General features: G+C 38.9%; 1 protein-coding gene across 2 annotated transcripts; it reads right to left on the reverse strand.

Annotated features, from left to right (window-relative positions):
• Positions 1-8,943: 8,943 nt before the first annotated feature.
• On the reverse strand, positions 8,944-20,593 carry timmdc1 (translocase of inner mitochondrial membrane domain containing 1). Of its 2 annotated transcripts, none has more exons than XM_007259043.4 (8): positions 20,544-20,593; positions 17,818-18,081; positions 16,369-16,534; positions 14,899-14,987; positions 14,730-14,797; positions 14,209-14,287; positions 11,194-11,304; positions 8,944-9,870 (listed from the first exon to the last, which is right to left on the reverse strand). In XM_007259043.4, the coding sequence occupies exons 2-8, from the start codon at positions 18,054-18,056 to the stop codon at positions 9,732-9,734; spliced, it is 891 nt and encodes a 296-aa protein (XP_007259105.3). In that variant the 5' UTR covers positions 18,057-18,081; positions 20,544-20,593; the 3' UTR covers positions 8,944-9,731. The 2 variants fall into 2 exon arrangements, with proteins under 2 accessions (XP_007259105.3, XP_007259104.3); XM_007259042.4 differs by lacking the exon at positions 20,544-20,593 and adding an exon at positions 18,741-18,835.
• Positions 20,594-21,129: the final 536 nt, after the last annotated feature.

Here is a 21,129-nt window from a genome sequence, read left to right on the forward strand (position 1 = left end):
ATAATTATTCATTATTATTTTATTATATTTATATATTTATTGTTTGTATTAATATGTATATATAAGATAAAATAAGAAGAACCTTATTATTTATTTAATTTACACTGAATGAAAATGAATTGTCTTTAGGCAATCTGTTAGACAAATACATGAAATTATGTGCACAGTAAATAAAGTAAATAAATAAATACAAAAGATAAAAATAAAAGGAAGTTCATTCAACCGAGAAGATTTATTGTTTTTTTTTTTAATTGTTGTTTTTTTTTTTGTATTTATTTAACTATTTGTACATTAATAAATAATAATAATAATTAATAAAATGACGTATTAAAATTATTTTAAACCGTCCAATATATCAATTTTAGAAGTTTTTTTAATTTATGTCCAAAATCTAAAACATCAGTTTTAGCATAGAAACATAGTACAGTAAATATTTATGTTTATGTGATCATTTGTTTTTTAAAAATGTATGCTTTACGCGATAAGGATCTCTATTAAAAGAGTATATGTATCTGTTTTTCATTGCACATGAGCAATTCATCAATTTGAGGAAGTTTTATGTCCTCAGGTTCTAATTTAAGTTACGACATACATTATAACAAACATTTGCAGTAAAATATGTGAAAAATATTATGATTTCCATGTTTAAAAATGTATTAAACTTCTACACGTTGACATTTTAATTTAAATAATAATGAAATATTTGTCACAGCATACACACAAGAGAAGAGTGAAATTATAAGTGTGTAAAACTGAGAAATTTAATCAGGTTTATCCATTTACTCTTTAAACAGATTTATTCAGCAGCATTAACATTCATACAGTTACAACATTTCAACAAAGGGAAAACAAAAATTATTTTACCCCAACACATCATGGCCAACAGAAAACCAGTTAATGTGATGGTAATGACACCTGGTGGTAGTAATGAAAAAAGCAAACGATGAAAAATAAAGAGAATACTTTGACATGGATTTCTCCACCAGCACTTCGCTAATACACAATACCATTCAACAGTCATGAGTGAACTCAAAACATACCTTTATTAAGAAAAATGCTCTCCACCACACCCAAACACTTCAAAAAACATAACATCCCAATGGGGCTCTAGTTGTTTAACTTTAGTGTCTCTTAGGTCCGTGTTAACGGTTTTTATGTTTTTACGGTCCCAGCTAGCTGCCTAATCAGTCCAAGATGGGCCAGCTGGAACAAACTGGGGCTGTGCATCTTGATTTTTGCTTACTTTTGCCCTTTTTTTAGCTCAAATTTGAAAAAGGATAAAAAAGTGAGGGTAGTTTGGAAGGGGCACTGGGTGACGTATGGATTTAGAGGTAGGGAAGGAGAAAGAGCTGATTGGCTGAGTTGCAGCAGCAGAGGTGTGCCACTGATATGTTGCCCGCATATATCCACACCTATAACACAGTGGAACCTGAGAGGGCACTACAGTGTTGGAAATTACCACAATAAAAGCATTTTATAAAGGTTAGGAAAGGTTTCTAAAAATGTAAACAGGAGCTTAGATCGGGCCTAAAAAATCCGACCCGACCCAGCCCGAGCCCGTCCCGCCCCATAAACTGGCTGTTTTCGGGTTGTTTGAATGAGCGAAATATGATCAGAATGATGTTAATTAACACTGTAACATAGAAGCATAGAACTATTATTTAATTTAAATGATTTTAAGAAAGCTACACACAATGCTGTAAGTCAAACGCGGAGGAGTTCACGGGAGTGAAAACAGCGATTATAAAAAAAATAGTTTTTTCACTTTCAGTTTTCATTATTTGGCTCGTTTTCGTTAACAATAATAATTGGTTACTTAGCAACATTGTGATTATTACACCAGAGCTTTATTTAAAAATAAAAATATAATTAAAAAACAGATGCCTATATCTCAGACTATTTTCTGGAGCCCGACCCGACCCAGGTCAGGTCGGGTTCGGGCAGACAATCTAAGCTCTAAGCAGGACTGGTATGTTTCATTACTTCACAGGCACACATTTCAGCTATTAATAAAAAAAATATGGTTAAAAGTTTAGTGGCTCTTAAACATTTAACATTTTTCTACATGATTCCTTATGTGTTTCTTCATATTCTAGATGACTTCTTTATTAATTAATGAATTAATAGTGACAATATAGGACAAAAGAGTATAGTCACTCTTTAAGACATATTTGAGAAACTTGGAATCTTCTGAAAATAATCCCTTCATTGTGAATGTGATTCTTCAGAGAGCATGCAATTAGATTGAGAGCACAACCCATTTTTTATTTTATTTTACAAAAGTTAAAACAAGGCAGCAGAGACAAATATAGAAAGACTCAAATTTTAGAATCGCCTATGTACACTGAGCTGTTCAGTACAGTGGCAAATCCCAGTGGATTTCAGCTCCAGCTCCCAGAACCCACTGCCTCAACACACCTGATCCACCTCACCATCCTTTTGTTTCTGATGTATAGAACTGCAATGGAGACTGTGAAGAAAATAAAGAGCCCGTCTCTTTTTTTTTAAGAATCCTTCTGGTGTAAAACCAAATGCTAAAATATAATGTGAGAGTATCAATATGTGAGAGGTGAGAGTATCAATAAAGCAGAGCAAGAGCTGAAATGCATAATTAAACAAAAGCCAAAATAAAATTAAATGACAATAAAATCATTATAAAACATTGGAACAGTGTATTATAGAGCTATGACATGTTTAGTGCTCTTGGTGGTGCTGTTGGACTGTATCTGTTCTCTGCTTGGTCTCGGTCCAGCTGTTGGAGGCTCAGCTGCTGTCACATCTTGTTTACAGAAGGGGCAGAGACACTGACCCTGCATCTGACACACCCAGGGCACCATCTCCCTGACATACACACTCACACATACACACTCACACACACTCTTTATGTAGAGAGAAGCTATAATTAGACAGTTAACCTTTAACTGTATCAAGTGTACTGTATATCTATTTAATCTAAGCCTAAAATTCAATGTCATTGACTTTAAAGGGGTCGTTTTGTACATTTTGTATGTGGTTCACTTTTAATTACTGTATATACAGTATTGTTAAAAGTATCCACTCCCTTGTCTTGTGTTTGGGGATGTGAGGTTTGGAAACCCATTTCATAAACCTCTTTAAGCTCTACTGTTCCTAAACTAATCTGAAGGCCACATGAGTTCTGTATTGATTGACTCTGCTCTGTAGAAGGTTGGTGAACTCTATGAACTACGTGCCTCAAAAAACACTAATCCCGCTCTGTTATTTTACGATGAGTTGCTTTTGTTCCCATTCGCTTCTACTTTATTATAATATCAGTGACAGTTGGCTGTGGAATATTTAGTAGTGAGGAAATTTCACAACTGGACTTGTACTGGGTTGCACAGGTGGGATTATCATATCGCAGTACCACACTGGAATTCACTGAGCTCCTGATAGTGACTTATTCTTTCACTAATGTTTGTAGAAGTAGTCTGGGCGAAACATGTCTCGATGCTTGCTTTTATAGACCTGTGGCCATGGAAGTGATTGGAACCTCAGTTTAATGATTTGGATGGCTGAGTAAATACTTATGGCAATGTACTTGTTTTGTGACAAAAAAAAACTTCTTAGGTACCATATTTGTCGCTGTTCTATGAAAAACACATCTCCATTTTTCTGGATTTTTAGTTTAATACTGAAGTTTGTGTTGGAGTTGTTAGATGTAGCTGAAAGATCTAGTCAGTGGTTGTGGTTCAGAAGGGCTGAGGCTGTGTGGGGAAGGGAATGAGTTTGTGCTTCTACAGCAAGCTTGGAGGGGGGTGGGTCTGGGACGCCAGACTTCACTGTTGAGCCTTCTGGAGGTGTCGTGGGCCTAATTCAGCGAAACACTGACGAAGGAAGGTGCCTGCCTGATGACCCCTGAGAAGAGCTTGCACTGAAGTTTGTGTTAGAGTTTGGATGAAGGGGATTGGTGTGGTCCTGCTCTTGTAATAATTTGTCTCATGAGTTTTTGTAGACGTCTGAGTACTTGGCAGTTGAGGCACGGACCATGAACATAGTTCGCTATGCTTCTGGATTCTTGTCGAGCCAGTATCGGATGGTAGTGGTTGCTGTGTTCTGCTCACGCAACTTATAATGTGACTTATTGTGTGTGATTGTGCTTAGGTAAGTGTGTTGTTGCCATAGTTAAAGGAAGTGAGCTTAGATTAAGGAGGGATTCTGTGTGTTCATAGGTTATTTTTTGGTAGGTCTGTTACTTGGCAGTTGAGGCAATGGACCATGAACATAGTGTTAGGCTGTGCTTCTGGATTCTTGTCGAGCCAGTATCAGATTGTGGTGGTTTTGCTATTGTTGTTAATTGAGTGAGTAGTAGATCCTGGCTGAGCCCTATGCATAACCCCAGCTGTTAGGTGCAGGATTTGTCAATTTCCTGTATTATATTACTTGATATCTAGTTAAGCTAGTGACTGCTGTGAAGAGAACAGTTGACAACAGAGGAAAGACCCTGTGACAGCATGGAAAGACAGCTGACAAGAGGGAATAGACCCTAACGGTGCTGCCATGGGCTGGCAATCCATGGTAGCAGCCACCATGGTTAACCATGTGTGTGCAACCAAGCAAGCTACATTGAAAGAAAAAACCAATACCCCAGGAGTCAGCGAGAGCAGGGGTGGAAGATGACTCACAGGCGGATAACATGGTTACGGACTCTGGAACGGACATGACTACGAGAAGTGGGTTAAGCATAGAGGCAGGTGGGATGGTAAGTGGAAAGGAGTTGCTGACCTGTGTGTGTGGGTGGAGCAAGGTCACATCAGTGAGAGGGCTGAGGATACACCAAGGAAAGATGAGGTGCTTGAGTGAAGGAGTGCAGGGGCCCCGCATTGAACAATACTTTGAACAGAATTGTTTGAGTCAGTCGGCTGAAGTCCAGCGGCAGGTTACGTGCCACAGTCCGCAGGATATCAATACCTTTGATACTAGGGAGGCTAACTTAAGCACAGAAGGAGTGGAGGATGAAGGAGGTGTTGATAGGTCAAAGGCTAAGGGAAAGCAGATGGGTAGGGAGAAAGGAATCGGTCAAAGATCCAAAGTTAAATGGCCAGGCACAGGAGACAAGATGGCATGGAGGAGTATTAATGATGATTTGAAAGGTATGCTTGAGGGTTTGAAGGGAACAGCAGAGAGTAAATTGAACAGGCTAGGTAAAGTCATTTATGATTATGGAATGGCAAGATTTGGTGTTGTGCAGAGGAACGTAAAGTGTCAAGATGTAGTTAAATCAAGGCGGCAGGTAGAAATAGAAAAACTGGTTAAGGAATCAAGGTTACTCAGAAAGAAGTGGAAGAAGGGGAATGAGGTAGAAAGAGAGGGCATTGAGTTATTGCAGGAGGAGTTGAGAAGTAAGTTGGTAAAATTGCGGAGAGCAGAGGCTATGAGGAAAAGGAGGAAGAAGAAGGAGCGTGCTAGGATAGAGTTCTTTAGAGATCCATTTAGGTTTGTTAAGAGTCTGTTTAGTAAGGAGAAATCAGGAAATCTAAAGGTCGGAAAGAGGGAGTTGGAGGAGCACTTTAAGAGTGTTTACACAGAGAAGGAAAGGTCTAGCGACCTGGACCTACCAGCAGACATGCCGCCGTTAGGTGATATAGAGTGGAAAATGGATGTTAACCCCCCTAGGTGGAGTGAGGTTCAGGAGGTGGTGAAGGCTGCAAAGGCAGGTTCTGCCCCAGGGCCAAATGGGGTTCCATATAGATTATATAAAAGTGCACCAGATGTTTTGAAGTTTCTATGGAAACTAATGGCTATAGTGTGGAAGAAGGGGATTATTCCAAAGGAGTGACGCAGAGCAGGTGGTGTTCTTATCCCAAAAGAAAAGGATTCTGTGGCTATTGATCAGTTCCGTCCCATAAGCTTGTTGAATGTGGAGGGTAAGATCTTCTTTAGTGTGGTTGCACGTAGACTAGCAACGTACCTGAAAAGAAATAATTTAATTGATACGTCTGTACAAAAGGCAGGAATTGCAGGTTTTTCTGGTTGCATAGAGCATAATAGTATGATTTGGCATCAGATTCAAACAGCAAGAGCCGAGAAAAAGGATCTACATGTGGTGTTTTTAGATCTGGCTAATGCTTTTGGTTCGGTACCGCATGCATTGTTGTGGAAGGCATTCAATTTTTTTAGGGTTCCAGAAGAGATTTCAAGGTTAGTTAAAGCCTATTTTGAAGACATACAGTTTTGCTTTAGTGTAGGGGAGTGTGTCACATCTTGGCAACGACTGGAAATAGGTATAATGGCAGGTTGTACAATTTCACCGCTAGCGTTTACGATGGCAATGGAGGTGATTATTAGGGCTTCTAAGTGGGTCGTAGGCGGGGAGAGGCTGCATGATGGCACCCGGCTCCCACCAGTTAGGGCGTTTATGGACGATATGACAACATTAACGACCACGGTGCCATGTACCCGGCGACTGCTAGGGAAGTTAAATGATAATCTTAGGCTGGCTAGGATGAAAGTTAAACCGAGCAAGTCTAGGAGTGTATCAATCATTAAAGGGAAATTGATACAAGAAAGGTTTATGATGGAGGGAGAAGTCATACCATCTATATTGGAAAAGCCAGTTAAGAGTTTAGGTAGGTGGTATACTGCAGCACTGAATGATAAAGAGCAGGTGGAAGGGTTGAGGACAGAAATGGTGGAGGCCATTAATAGAATTGATAAGTCTTTTCTGCCAGGTAAATTAAAATTGTGGTGTCTGCAGTTTGGTTTGTTGCCTCGTCTAAGGTGGCCACTTACAGTTTATGATATTCCGATTTCTGAGGTTGAGAGGTTAGAAAGGGTTATGAGCAAGGCTATAAGGACATGGTTGGGGGTGCCGCGTTGCCTTAGTAGTGTGGCGTGGTGTGGGAGAGGGGTGCTGGAACTGCCGTTGACGAGCTTGGTTGAGGAGTTCAAATGTGCTAAGGTAGGACGTGAAATGCAGTTGTTAGGGTCAAAAGACGGGCTGGTTAAAGCAACAGCACCAGTGACTAGGTCTGGGAGAAAGTGGAATGCTCGAGAAGCTACTCAAGCCGCAAGGAGGGCACTGGAGCACAGGGATGTTGTGGGGCAGGTGCAAAATGGGAGGGCAGGATTAGGTTTAGGTGATTCTTGGAAAGCATTCGGCAAGGCCACATCACCTGAGAAAAGGCGTATGGTTACAGGGTTTATTCGTGAGCAGGAGGAGGAAGCAAGGAGGGCAAAAGCAGCAGGGCAGAGTAAACAGGGGCAGTGGATGAGATGGGAAAGTGTAGAGAAGCGGAAAATCACCTGGCGAGAGTTATGGGGATTGGATACAGGCCGTATAAAGTTTCTTTTGGGAGCTACATATGATGTTCTGCCAACGCCACAAAACCTTGCTCAGTGGGTGGGTGAGGATCCAAGTTGTAAGCTATGTGCAGGAAGTGGCACGCTGAAGCACATTTTGTCGGCATGTAAGGTGAGTCTATCCCAGGGGCGCTACACATGGAGGCATAATCAGGTACTTAGATCTCTTGCAGGTGCACTTGATAAGAAACGGTTAGAAGTTAATAACATGCCCGTTGTAGGTTGCAGTAGGGTAATCACGTTTGTGCGTGAGGGGCAGCATAGTGGAGAAACAGCACAGTGCTTGAAAACTGCTGGTAAGTGGGCCAATGCACGAGATTGGAAGTTACTAGTGGATGTAGGTAGTAAACTGCAGATCCCAGAGTGCATTCTGGTTACAACCTTGAGGCCGGATGTAGTGTTGTACTCTGAAAGTAAGCGGATAGTGTATTTTATAGAGCTGACTGTTCCGTTTGAAGACGAGGTAGATGGAGCTTATGAAAGGAAAAGGCTGAAGTATACAGACTTGGTGGCTGAGGTGAGAGAGCGTGGGTGGCAAGCGTATATTAGACCGGTAGAGGTAGGTACTAGAGGCTTTGTTGCGAAGTCTGCCACAAGACTGCTGTCTGGATTCGGAATTAGAGGTCGTGTGCTAAGGACTGTAGTGAAGGAGTTGTCAGATGTAGCTGAAAGATCTAGTCAGTGGTTGTGGTTCAGAAGGGCTGAGGTTGTGTGGGGAAGGGAGTGAGTTTGTGCTTCTACAGCAAGCTTGGAGGGGGGTGGGTCTGGGACGCCAGACTTCACTGTTGAGCCTTCTGGAGGTGTCGTGGGCCTAATTCAGCGAAACACTGACGAAGGAAGGTGCCTACCTGATGACCCCTGAGAAGAGCTTGCACTGAAGTTTGTGTTGGAGTTGTTAGATGTAGCTGAAAGATCTAGTCAGTGGTTGTGGTTCAGAAGGGCTGAGGCTGTGTGGGGAAGGGAATGAGTTTGTGCTTCTACAGCAAGCTTGGAGGGGGGTGGGTCTGGGACGCCAGACTTCACTGTTGAGCCTTCTGGAGGTGTCGTGGGCCTAATTCAGCGAAACACTGACGAAGGAAGGTGCCTGCCTGATGACCCCTGAGAAGAGCTTGCACTGAAGTTTGTGTTAGAGTTTGGATGAAGGGGATTGGTGTGGTCCTGCTCTTGTAATAATTTGTCTCATGAGTTTTTGTAGACGTCTGAGTACTTGGCAGTTGAGGCACGGACCATGAACATAGTTCGCTATGCTTCTGGATTCTTGTCGAGCCAGTATCGGATGGTAGTGGTTGCTGTGTTCTGCTCACGCAACTTATAATGTGACTTATTGTGTGTGATTGTGCTTAGGTAAGTGTGTTGTTGCCATAGTTAAAGGAAGTGAGCTTAGATTAAGGAGGGATTCTGTGTGTTCATAGGTTATTTTTTGGTAGGTCTGTTACTTGGCAGTTGAGGCAATGGACCATGAACATAGTGTTAGGCTGTGCTTCTGGATTCTTGTCGAGCCAGTATCAGATTGTGGTGGTTTTGCTATTGTTGTTAATTGAGTGAGTAGTAGATCCTGGCTGAGCCCTATGCATAACCCCAGCTGTTAGGTGCAGGATTTGTCAATTTCCTGTATTATATTACTTAATACACAATTTAACAGACAAACTGTCCCTAACACTGTGCCAAAAATTCTTGATGAACGGACCAATAGAAACTCTTCAAAATGACCTGAAATAATTTTGGTGAGGTGATTATTCTGCAGAGAAACCATTAACATGTACAGTTTCTTAACTAATCGAATCTATTGACACCTTACAGTGTTTAACCCAGCTCTTGATTATTTTGTGATCTTTGTAGTGTTACAATGTTCTTAAAACACATTCAGACACAATATAAAATAAATTATATTTGAGATTTCCATCAAACACACATGTAGGATCACAGTCATCAAACCTTCCACACATGAGGACCATAATAAACCAGCAGGGGTTTATTGCTGGTTAATACTGGGACTACTACAGACAGAGCTTTTATGACTTCCCATTATAAATCCACTGGCTTTAGTGTGGAGTCAGTCCCCTTTTTGCAGAGGGTTTAGAACTCTGCAGGTATTGAGTGTTGAAGACTTTTCTGCACTTTGTTCCTTTCTGCACTTGGTGACCCCGTTCTGTAACTTTATGTGAGTTTTGTGAAACATCCAGGAGGAATAAACATATTCTTTTAGTAATGTCCGTAAAGGAGACTGTATGGCCAGGTGCTTGATTTTTTACATATGTGGAAATGGGACATCTGAAATAATGATGTTAATGGTGAATCCATACAGTGTATTTCACCATATGAAGAGTCATGAAGCAAATGTCATGTGATAAAATCTGTAATGTGTTAAAGCCTAACACCGTCACTGTCCATCACTGAAGTCAGGCTCGTTGTCAATGGCCTTCAGAAGACTTGGTTGAATCTTCATTTCTAGGCAGGTTAAGCAACTCTTCAATCCGCTGAAGGTCAGTATCCATGTCCTTCCCACTTATTTCATCAATCACGCTGTCTGTAAGTTGTAAACGAGCGTTCCTACAAAAAAACAAAAAAAATATATATATATATTAGAAAAGCAAAATTGTTTCATGAGAAACCTTTCAAATCTACAGTTCTACAGAAAATTAATAAGTCTAAATTGTCCAATGTGGTGTTGGTGACAGGAGATGATGTTAAAATAGATTATTAGAATAGACAGATCAGATAAAAACTAAAACGTTTAGTCCCAGATTTCTTCTGGAAGTCCCTAGCCAGCTAAAGCACCAGTGGATGTGTTTACACTGATTTACCAAACCAGTTTACTTTAAATACTCCCATGAGAAGAGATTTTTAATGGATGCAGTTGTGTAAAACAAAAAAAGAATACTTTTTGTATGAATGTTATTTGTATTTATTGTAATATAAGTGTTTTGCTAAGAAACACCATTTACAGAAAAGGAGCATAACCATTTAAATTCTAGAAGAATATGCTAATAAAAACGTTTAAATTGTTGTTGTGTCATTTTTGTCACATTACGATTTAGGGCTGCAGCTATCGATTATTTTAGTAATCGAGTACTCTACAGAAAAATCGATAAAACATAAAATAAGAGATTTCATAAAATAAGAAAATTGGTTTAATTTTTAAATTCACAACATACATTTCCACATTGCAAACACAAATATAAATAAATAAAACGCAAAAGACATAAATACCACAAGTAATAATTTAATAATTATTAATTTAATAAAATAAGTTAAATTATTTCAACTTAGGATTTTTTGTAAGTATTAAATATTTGGCATTAATTAATAATAAAGGCATAAACATTGGCTTTGCGTTGTGCAGCTTAGCTAAATGACAATACTGTAAGTTCATGGTCATGCATTCCGGCCAGAGTAACTTTATCTCGCTAACTTTAACATGTATTTATTTATAAACTCCACAGCACTGTGTTTAATTTAATTGTTACATTTATCTGCTCACCGCTTCAAAAACCTTGAGGCACAGAAAATTAATTTATAATTTTTTAAAATCAAGTAACTCGATTTACTCGAGTAATCGTTTCACCCCTATTACGATTTTTACCTTAAAATATATAGTCATGTTACTAAAATAAGAAAAAAATAAATAAATTGAGCTGCACCCTGAGTTTATCTGATTCATTTTTGAAGTTGGCATCAATATTCAGAAACTGGCCTGGGCTCTTATGGGTTAAAATTAATAATACATTTTCACAGGTTCCTAAGACACAGGATAGTACAATTAAATCTTCTAATTCTATTTAACTATGAGTAACTGTTAACATATCAAGCCTTTAAATGATGGAATTACTCTTTAAGGATTGTTGGGTATATTTCTATATTGCAGAAACGTACCATTCAGCCACCTTCAACTCGTACAGTTCTCTCCGCTCTCGCCGTCTTTTCTCTCGCATTGTCTCTCCACCCAGTTTCTGTAGGCCGATAATCAACGCTCCAGCTGGCACACTGAAACAACAAGTCGATAATTTTTACACACCAAAAAAAGGTGACACCTAGACCAGAAGTTTTTATTCTTACATAATGAAATGTAAAATTTTCTGATGATCAGTGATGGTTTGGAGAGACATGTCATCTGCTGGTGTTGATCCACTGTGTTATATCCAAAGTCTAAAGTCAGCACTTCATGCTTCCCTCTGCTGACACCTTTTATAGAGATGTAAATTCATTTTCCAGCAGGATCTGGCACACTGCCCACACTGCCAAAAGTACCAATTAGTCTTACGTAACATTCAAAATTTCAACAACACTGATTTTTTTTATTTTTTTTATTGGCTGTAAGCTGTAATCATCAACAATAAAATAAATAAACGCTTAAAACAGATCATTCTGTGTGTAATACATCTATATAATATTTGAGTTTCACATTTTCACATATTGAACTGAATTACTGAAATAAAGTAACTTTACAATGGTATTCTATTTTTTTTTCAGATGCACTAGATTCTTAAAATCACTATCATGACAAAATGTCCATATCTTTAGGCCCTAGTTTTGACTTAACTCCACACCGGGAAGAACAATCTGCCTCCGTATTTAAAGATGCATCAGAAAAAGGTGAATAGAAGCTAAAATTTAGAGAGGAGTCCTGTAGTGTTTGACCAGCGTTAGTGACAATGACACTGTGAATGGAAATTGAGCGCCTCACTCTCAGTGCTGTCACTCTCTCCTGAGAGATGTGTTTGCCCCCGGGCAGCTCTGTATTCTTACTACACACACACACACACACACACAAAAACTAAAACACATCACCCTTCAACCCCCTCGCCCCCCCATGACTCTTTCTGTGGGCGTTCTGTTGGCCAGCTGCGCCCTTCCCCACAACCCTCTGTGTCCATTTGCATCCCCCCCTCCCTCTCTCTCTCTCTTTCTATCTCTCTCTTACACACAGACACGCACACACACCACACACTCTCTGCCAGAGGTACCCATGTGCCGTGCAGAAGGCCCAACTCTTGAGGGCAGAGGAGAGTGAGTGCCTAATACAACAGCTGCACTGCATTTTTTATTTTTTTTAAACCTTTCTGTCATTCTTCCATTTCGTTTCCACCATCCCTCCATCTCCTCTCCTCCTTCTGGCTTTGTGCTGAGTATCACCTCTTTCTCTCTCTTCTACTATTATTAGTGTGATAAAACCTTTTTTTTTAACAGTTTTTATGTAAGTGCAGTAGTATTCGTACAGTAAGCGTCTAAACCAAAACTCTCCTTTAGGAAACCATTGAGAAGTGTCCACAAACATCCAACCAAACATTTCCCATAAAAACTTCTCTACAGGTAATGAATTCTGAGCTACAAGTGACACATTTGGCAAAATCACAGAACTAATAGTGGAGTTTTATGTTTTATGCTCTATGAACTGATACAATTTAGGCTTTTTCAGTAAAATCTTTTTGAATTTTTGGTTCATAGGAATAAATGGGGGATTGTTCAGGTGCCCCTTTCTCTCTGTTGTTCTTCAGTAAAGTCTGTGTATGGAGGAGCTGTAGGATAAACCAGCTTTTTGAAACTGCTCTATTAGCCAAATGTATTGCAGTCCACAATTTAGCCATATGTTTTTTGCTTCAACATTTAGTCAATTGTTTTTGGACTCTATTATTTAGCCAAATGTTTTTGGACAGAGCTCTATTAGCCAAATGTATTGCAGTCCATATTTTAGCCGAAAGTATTTTGGACTCCGTCATTAAGTCAATTGCTTTGGACTTCACCATTCAGCCAAATGTTGTAGACAGAGCTCTATTAGCCAAATGTACTGCAGCCCACCATTTAGCCAAATGTTTTTTGGGCTCCACCATTTAACCAAATGTTTTTGGACAGAGCTATTTTAGCCAAATGTATTGCAGTCCATTTTTTAGCCAAACATTTTTTGGGCTCCAACATTTAGCCAAATGTTTTTAGACTCCACCATTTAGGAAAAAATGTTTTTGCATTTCACCAATCAGCCAAATGTTTTTGGAATCCAACATTTTGCCAAATGTTTGTAGACAGAGCTCTATTAGCCAAATGTATTGCAGTTAATCACTTAGCTAAATGTATTGCAGTCCACCATTTATCCAAAAGTTTGTTGGCAACCACCACCTTTACCACAGAAACGCTGTCAAAATGTAATCACAATCACAGTTTCTGCAAGAACTGAACTTCTCTTTCTGTCTTGCTTTTCCTTAATTTCATCTTTCTTTCTGTTTCTCAGAAATGTATTTTTCTCTACATATATTTTCTTCTGCACCTCTCTCAGACTGATTTTATCCCTTCTTCTCTTTTTGTATCCTCTTTTTGGCTCCATCAGTCTTCCCTCGCGCAGAGTCGAGACAGCTCTTCTATTCCAGCCAGTGGCGCTCTCTGTTTTAGATCGAGTGTGTGTGTGTGTGTGTGTGTGTCTGGAAGTGGTGATGTGCTGGCGCTGGAGTGCTGACCGGCACCTGTGTGTAAACTGCCCCAGAGCCCAACCAGGTGCAGCAAGGCGGGCGGTGAAATGAAACCAGGCAGCTAATCCAATCGGCACATCACGCTCTAAATAGCGCCCAGCTTGAGGATGGGACGTGTCTATACATGTGTCTGTGTGTGTGTATGTGTGTAAGAGTGTGTGTGTGTGTGAGATATAAAGTGAGAGTCTGACAGTAATGCAGACATGTGACTCTTTTAATGTACACTGCTATTGGATGTGACATAATTCTGATACTCAAGAGCATTAAGTTACCAGGTGCAATGTGTTTTTAGTTTTTTTTTCCTTTAACTTTGTTCATGATTTCTTACTAAGAATAGAATTAGGGCCTGAAATACTGTAATTTAAATGAAACTAAGCTTTATTTGCTAATATAACAAAAGAAATCCTGTCTCCTGTATCCTCTTACTTACCCCAAAGCAGCTCCAATAATGGTTCCTGCCACCAGTCCCCTGAGACCCAGATTCATCCGGAACACGCCCCCAGTCACAGCTACACACAAACACACACAAAACACGTCTTATCAAAGTCACTGAACATAAAAAAAATATATAATCTGCATTTAAAGAACAGGGTTTTCAACCAATACATCTTCATGATTTTTTAATGACTTTTCCATGCCTTTGCATCCAATTTTAATGATCACATGATCTTTAAAACATCAGTACAGACATGGCAAGAAACAAAAAACTAAAAATCCATGTCAACTGATTATATTAGGCCTAAATCTCACCTAAAATGAATTGAAAAACTTTGAACTGTCACATTTTACAAGCTTCATAACATTTCTGAATATTTTGCACATATCTGCCTTATATGTGTCTGAATGAAGCCAGACAGCATTAAATCAGCATTCAATAAACAGTCAATAAATTTCCATGACATTTAAAAAAAGTTCGGAGTATTTTTTCCCCAAAGGATTAAACAGTCTTACCTCCCGCTGCAGCGAAGTGACTCATGGCGTTTTCGTCTCTGTACACAGAGAGGCCGGTGCTGACAGAGCTGTTGGAAACAGAAAGATCACAACAATTAGATCATCAGTCTGGACCTGATGTAGCTGTAATCAATCAATTACTTCTGTATAAAATCCTTAAATAACTCACTTAAAAAGAGTCACAAAAGCAGCCATCCTCCAGCTCCACCTCCACCCGTACCTCACGAATCCTCGGATAGCTGCATTATGGGCCGAACGCTAAAAAAGCAGAAACAAGACGGAAGATATAAAACTTCTGTGAGTGATTCTGTAAGAGCGGATATGACTCTTTTAAACAGGTTGAGTACACAAGCATGTAAAAAAGAGTATTCTCTCTGTGTTCTGTGATTGTATTTGACAGATCAGAGGTATAAAAATCACATTAAACAGATAAATAAGTAAATAAGGAGGTCAACATTAACATGTTAACTCGTGCATTTAATCTGGAAACTCTTTTTTTTTTGCAAATAAATCATGTGACAAAATTTACAGAGCCTGGTGATTCTTTTTCTCAGGTTTTATTTAGCGCACAGATGCACAGACAGACTCTCACACAGGTTTTCAGGTTGTTGTGTGTGGAATATGGAGCTACACTAGTGTTTATTTTCTCCATTAAAATTCTCAGTTAAACTCAGTAACTCGCCACATTATTATATTTTAATTTAAAAAGCATTAAAACTAGCCTGAGATATATAATACAGTAAAAATCTAGTCTGACAAGTGTACACTTTACAAAACTATAGCATTTAAACAAATAATTTATTACACAGTATTGTATCGATTGATACAATAAATCATTTAAGTTGACACCACTAATATAAATACAATTTAATTTAGTCAATCTAACACTATTTTATTTCCATTTAGATACCCATTATCAAAAGCCTAGTTCTAATTTCAATGTTTTAGTTTGGTGGAGGAGTGGGCAAAGAAGAACGACAGGATTTTAGCTCTTATTAATGAATATTTATGAAATGCAACATATCGCCTCTGATTGGCTAACAGCAGTGTGAAGCTCCTTCCACTCTTTGCAGTGGGCGGTTGTAAGCTGAGATGCAAGCCTGGTGAGTTTTTTTTTCTGATTTCCTTATTTTTCTGTCTGTTTTCTTTCATTGGTTCATTGAGGCAATGATGGTAGAAGAACAGTTTCACATGTAGCATGTACATACAACTCAAAGTGACCTTGTGTATTTCATAAAGAGCAAATAATACATGCTTTAAGAAAAATGGCTCCTTTAAAAAGAAGAAAAGCACTTTTTTAGCAACACCACTCACACAACTAATATGCTTGTGAAAAGTGGAGCAATTGCATTTCTGACTGACAACAGAAAGAAAGTAAAAGAAAGACTGACACTCAATAAAGAGTTCCTCATTGTCTGTTACAAATTATTTTCACAAGGAAAGATAAAATTAATGTCTTACTCTTTTCTTTTTACTAATCTGAAGAAAGATTTCAAAACTATTTGAGAGAAAACTGATTTAGCTTCATATATCTGTATATTTTATTGCTGTGGTCTTAATTATTATTTAATTTTTTATGAAAACAAGTATGTTTAATTTATATTAATAATAGTGATTTGTTTGCTTCGTTTCCTCTCACCACTGCATCCGCCCTGTTCCTGAAGATCTCCGCCTGGCTGAGCTGGATGTATCTCTCGCGGGCGTGGCGCCCTGCTGGCAAGCCTCCGTAAACCATTCCCACCAAAGCTGCTGTTATCCCGCTCTTCACCACGTTCTTCAGCTCCTCTGAGTACCGCTGTCCAGTTCTAGAGGAGTAATGGAGAGAAGGTCAGGAATATACACTGTATATACCCCCTAGTTGGGTGGGTTTTATTTGAATAATTGATTGATTGATTGATTAATTGATTCATTGATTGAGTAATTGATTAATATAAGCAGCAGTCAGCAGTGGGAAGTGGGAGTTCTCAGGGTACAACAGCGCCCCCTCTCTTTCAACACATTCTAAACATAATCAAAAGATTTTCAGTGCAGTTATTTATACTGCACTATTGACACAGAGATAACTTATGTGGAGTGGAACTGCTGTTTTCAAGCAATTACAATGCATTGAATTAATGAAATTAATTATATTAACCTAAATTTATCGCATTTCTTTTAGCTAAAGTTTTTTGAACTGTATAATCCAATTGCATTTTAGCTGAGAAAAGCAAATTAATGAATAACTGACAGATTTAAAAGCACCCTGTAATGAACATCAGTCAGCAACATACGCTGTAAATACTGTATATTTAAGTAATGGTCAGTACATTTTAATTGGTTTAAGTTCATCATAAATAAAGTGAAGTGTGGTTCAGATTCTAAGGTGGATTTGTGAAGGGCCGGGTATAGAAAGGCAAAGAGTTGGATGTGGCCACCGGTCAGTTAAACGCCCAGGTCTGGTTTAGAGTGTAAATTCAGAATTACACATTTAACTTACAGCCCTAAAAAGCATTATAAGGCGCACTATTAATAAACTTGGTCTTGGTCTATAATGCTGCACTTCAGCAGTGTGGCTTTACTGCTCCTTACAACCTGAATAGTACAATTCATACATAAGGCGCACTGGATTAGATGGCGCACTGGCAATTTTTTAAAATATTAATTATTTTATGATGCACAGCCACTCCCTGTGGCCACCACAGGTTAGCTAGCTAATACTTACATTAAAGGAGAACTCCGGTGTAAAATGGACTTTTGGTGTAGTAAAACATGATAAAAAGTACTTTAATGAATGAACTTGAATAGCATACCTCTCCCACAGCGTTCCGAGATCCAGAAGTAATGTTTGAGCCTGGATGTTTGAGAGTAATGCTTGAGCCTGGATAACGGTCAAAAAAGCAATTTATCGGGGCAAATAATGCCCCGTGTCACCCAGTCTGAAGGGTGTTTGGACAAACTGCTCTGAAAAAATGCAGGTGTGCTATTCATCAAAGGTAAGTACTTTTTATCATGTTTTACTACACCAAAAGTCCATTTTACACTGGACTTCTCCTTTAAATGCAATCCTGTAAAAGCACATAAAGCATAAAGAGCAAAGAGAGAAACGCACTCTGGCTGGATCAGGTCTTTAATGCGGTCCCATCCCGTGTCAGGAAACTCCGGTCTGCCCACATGTTTGGGCAGGGTGGTGTTAGTCTGAGTATCTGCACTCTCAGCCGCGTGCACTCTGGGCAAGGTGAACCTGAAAAGCTCCCAGAGCAGTCCGGTGTAAAAGGCCCTGGGGCAGGCCATGTCTGTTGCCTTCACCCCGCACTCGGGCGTGCACGGAAAGGGGCGCTCTGGGTGCATCTCGCTCCAGCGGGCTGATAAATCACTGGGGGGAAAAACACATGGCCAGGGGTTAGGATGTTTTCATGTACTCACAAATGGTCACGCTAACATGCAAGAAGGCCTTTAGGGAGAGGAATATGAAGCCAGGCTGCTTTCTGACACCTAAAGCGATGCAGCTGTTGGGGAATGCAGAGGAATTTATGGATCATAAGAGAAGGAGGGGCCAAAAGCAGACTTAAGTAATGCTTAATGCATACTATGCTAAATAAATTCTGTAGTTAAGAGAAATGTGCTATTCTTTTCTACTATATATTTACTGCTGTGGGTAGTTGTGCCATAAGCACACTGCAGGGCACTTTTCCAGCAGGACAATGCTCGTCCACATACTGCTGCCATCTCAACAGCTTGCTTTGAGGATACTGATACTATGAGGTGGCCAGCCACATCACCAGACATATTACCAAAAAATTAAAATGTGTAAAATGCTACTGTAAAATTTGCTTTCAACACTTCTAACACTACTACCACAAAATCAGCAGCAACTGTTTAAGAATATTTGCACTTAATTGGATGGATTACTGTTGAACACCATTAGGAACCGCTACAATTCTATGTCGAGACTGTTATGGGACTTCTGTTTTAAAGCTCAATTAATATGACAAAGAGTTGCACATATTCTAGATTTTTGATTATTTATTGTACCTGGTAACGTTGATCTTCCTTGCCGAAAGCATTGCAATCAAACACTTCCTTCTGGGTGCAACATTTTTTGCATTTAAATGTATTTCTTCGACAATGAGTTTATGTAGGTAACATAACTGTTTTCTATTTCAAAAAAAAGCAAAACTGAAGAAAGTTAGCACACCAATGTTTATTAAAAAAAAGCAATCGAATTCCTGAGACATTACATTACATTACATTACATTTGGCAGACGCTTTTGTCCAAAGCGACTTACAATATTGAAGTGCAAATAATAGAAGAGGTTAAGTACAAAAATAATAGAAGTTAAAAATAAAGCATCTATAGATAGGGCCTTAAGGAGGTCAGAGGGAAATAATGGGATAGAGGAGTAGAGAAGAGGAAGAAGGAGATGAGGTTAGAATTAGTTAGTTTGTTACTAACTAACGAACACACAAACATTTGACTGAAGGTTTATCTCCCAAACTATTAATTATTTAAACATATTATGAATGAATTGCACATTACCCTTTAAGGTGTAAATGCATTATTAGTAGTATATAATTAACATTGTATCAGTAGCAAATAATGATCTTAAAATGTCATTAATATAAATTATTGATTGACTGATTTGCATGTTGTGAGTCATGATCCTGGCCTATAGCACGGTTGAACTTGTGAGGGTGTTGCAGAGGCATAAATTACCACAATAAAAGCGTTATTTAAAGATTAGGAAAGGTTTTTAAAGATTTTCAGCAAAAGTGGTAGCATGGTGGCCCCAAAAATCGACCACTTCAGCCAAAATATAGGAAATATAAGCTTACTGTAAATAAACAGAATCGACATCCCAAGTTGCAAAAACCACACACCAAAGGATAACACAACTTTCTCTCCCTCTCTTTCACACACGTGATTGTGGAAAAAAAAGTCTGTCTTTACTTTTTTATTGCGCGTTAGTGTTCACTCTTGGGCCACTGGTTCTAGACTCTAGACTCTAGATCTAGATTTTATCTGACTAGGGGGTATTAAGGAGCCATTATTGATATGCGGTAGACTCCTGCAACTTCTGCAAGACTTGAGACGTCTGAAATTCACTTTTTTTTTTTTTAAAGAATGACAGTTTTGGTTACTTAGGTGGCTAAATTAGTTATGTTTCACAACTTTAAAGGAACAAATTATAGGCATTAATGAAAAAATATAGGGTTTATGGTATACTGCTTCTTTAAAAACTCATTTTGTGAGCTAATTTAACAACCTAACAGTACAGAAAATATTATTTATTTGTATAACTTGTAGCAACCACTAGCTAATTCACTTTATTTGAGCTAATAACATCTAAAGGTCTGCATATCAGGTCACCTCAATGCACCTCAAGTAGATAGCTTCAGTGCAGCAGTTAAGGCTTCGTCTCAAATAGCTCCACACTCCCTATGTAGGTAAGCTAGCTAGTTAACATAACAGGTCACTAAACAGGAACTTATAAATAGTAAGTTGAACAGTATATATTTTTAACAAGCACCATTCTGTTTTCAGACTATTTAAAACTACACGACTCCGCACTTCACTCGGCTAACTGACTACACATTCCTTACATAGCTAGTTATGTAGGGAGCGTAAAGCTAATTGGGACACAGCCCTGGCAGGATAGCTACCTAGCTAAACTAACCAATCTAACCTGGTTGCTTCAGCATTAGCGCGGGTCTCGCGCTGTAAAACGCAAGGTAAAAAAAAAGCCCCTCTGCTGCCACATATATAGAGTAATGAATTAAACACCCCATAAACGCATTAGACACACAGCAGGCTGAGGAAATGTGTAGCTCCTTTACCTTCTGCTGTTCTAATTCTCCTTCATCCTCCTCCACAAAGTCAACACACGCGGAGCGGCTCCTGCAGCGCCGCCTGGCTGTGGAGGGCGGAGCCGCTCGAAGCTGAGTCGACTCTCAGAGTCGGTTCAGCATAATGATTCATCTGTTGATACTTTTCAGCAGCTTTCAGTTGTTTTTCTTCATTTGTTTTCTTTAAAAGCCCAGACAGTTTACGGCAAACTTGTGAACACTGAATTGTGCACCATTTCCAGTTACTGACTGAAACTGAAGCTTAAATGGCAAACTTATTCTACAACTGTTGACAGGTAGTATAGATACATAAAAAATGAGTTTCTTTGATTTTCCCAAATTGAAAACCTCTAGAATATAATGAAGAGGAAGATGGATGATCAAAAGTCATCAAACGAAGCTGAACTGCTTGAATTTTTGCACCAGCAGTGGCATAAAGTTACCCAAAAGCAGTGTGTAAGACTAGTGGAGGAGAACATGCAGAGATACACGAAAACTGTTACCAAAAACCAGGGTTATTCCACCAAATATTGATTTATGAACTCTTAAAATTTATGAATATGAACTTGTTTTCTTT

Source organism: Astyanax mexicanus, chromosome 21, assembly GCF_023375975.1.
Source record: "Astyanax mexicanus isolate ESR-SI-001 chromosome 21, AstMex3_surface, whole genome shotgun sequence".
Taxonomy (NCBI): domain Eukaryota; kingdom Metazoa; phylum Chordata; class Actinopteri; order Characiformes; family Acestrorhamphidae; genus Astyanax; species Astyanax mexicanus.

Excerpts from the sequence above, each read along its gene's own strand:
- timmdc1 (XM_007259042.4), bottom strand. The coding sequence starts at position 18,772 with ATGCTTTCGGCAAGGAAGATCAACGTTACCAG. Across the intron at positions 16,535-17,817 it reads AAAGACCTGATCCAGCCAGA|AACTGGACAGCGGTACTCAG; the intron begins GTGCGTTTCTCT and ends TTACTCCTCTAG. Across the intron at positions 14,288-14,729 it reads TCACTTCGCTGCAGCGGGAG|CTGTGACTGGGGGCGTGTTC; the intron begins GTAAGACTGTTT and ends GTTTGTGTGTAG.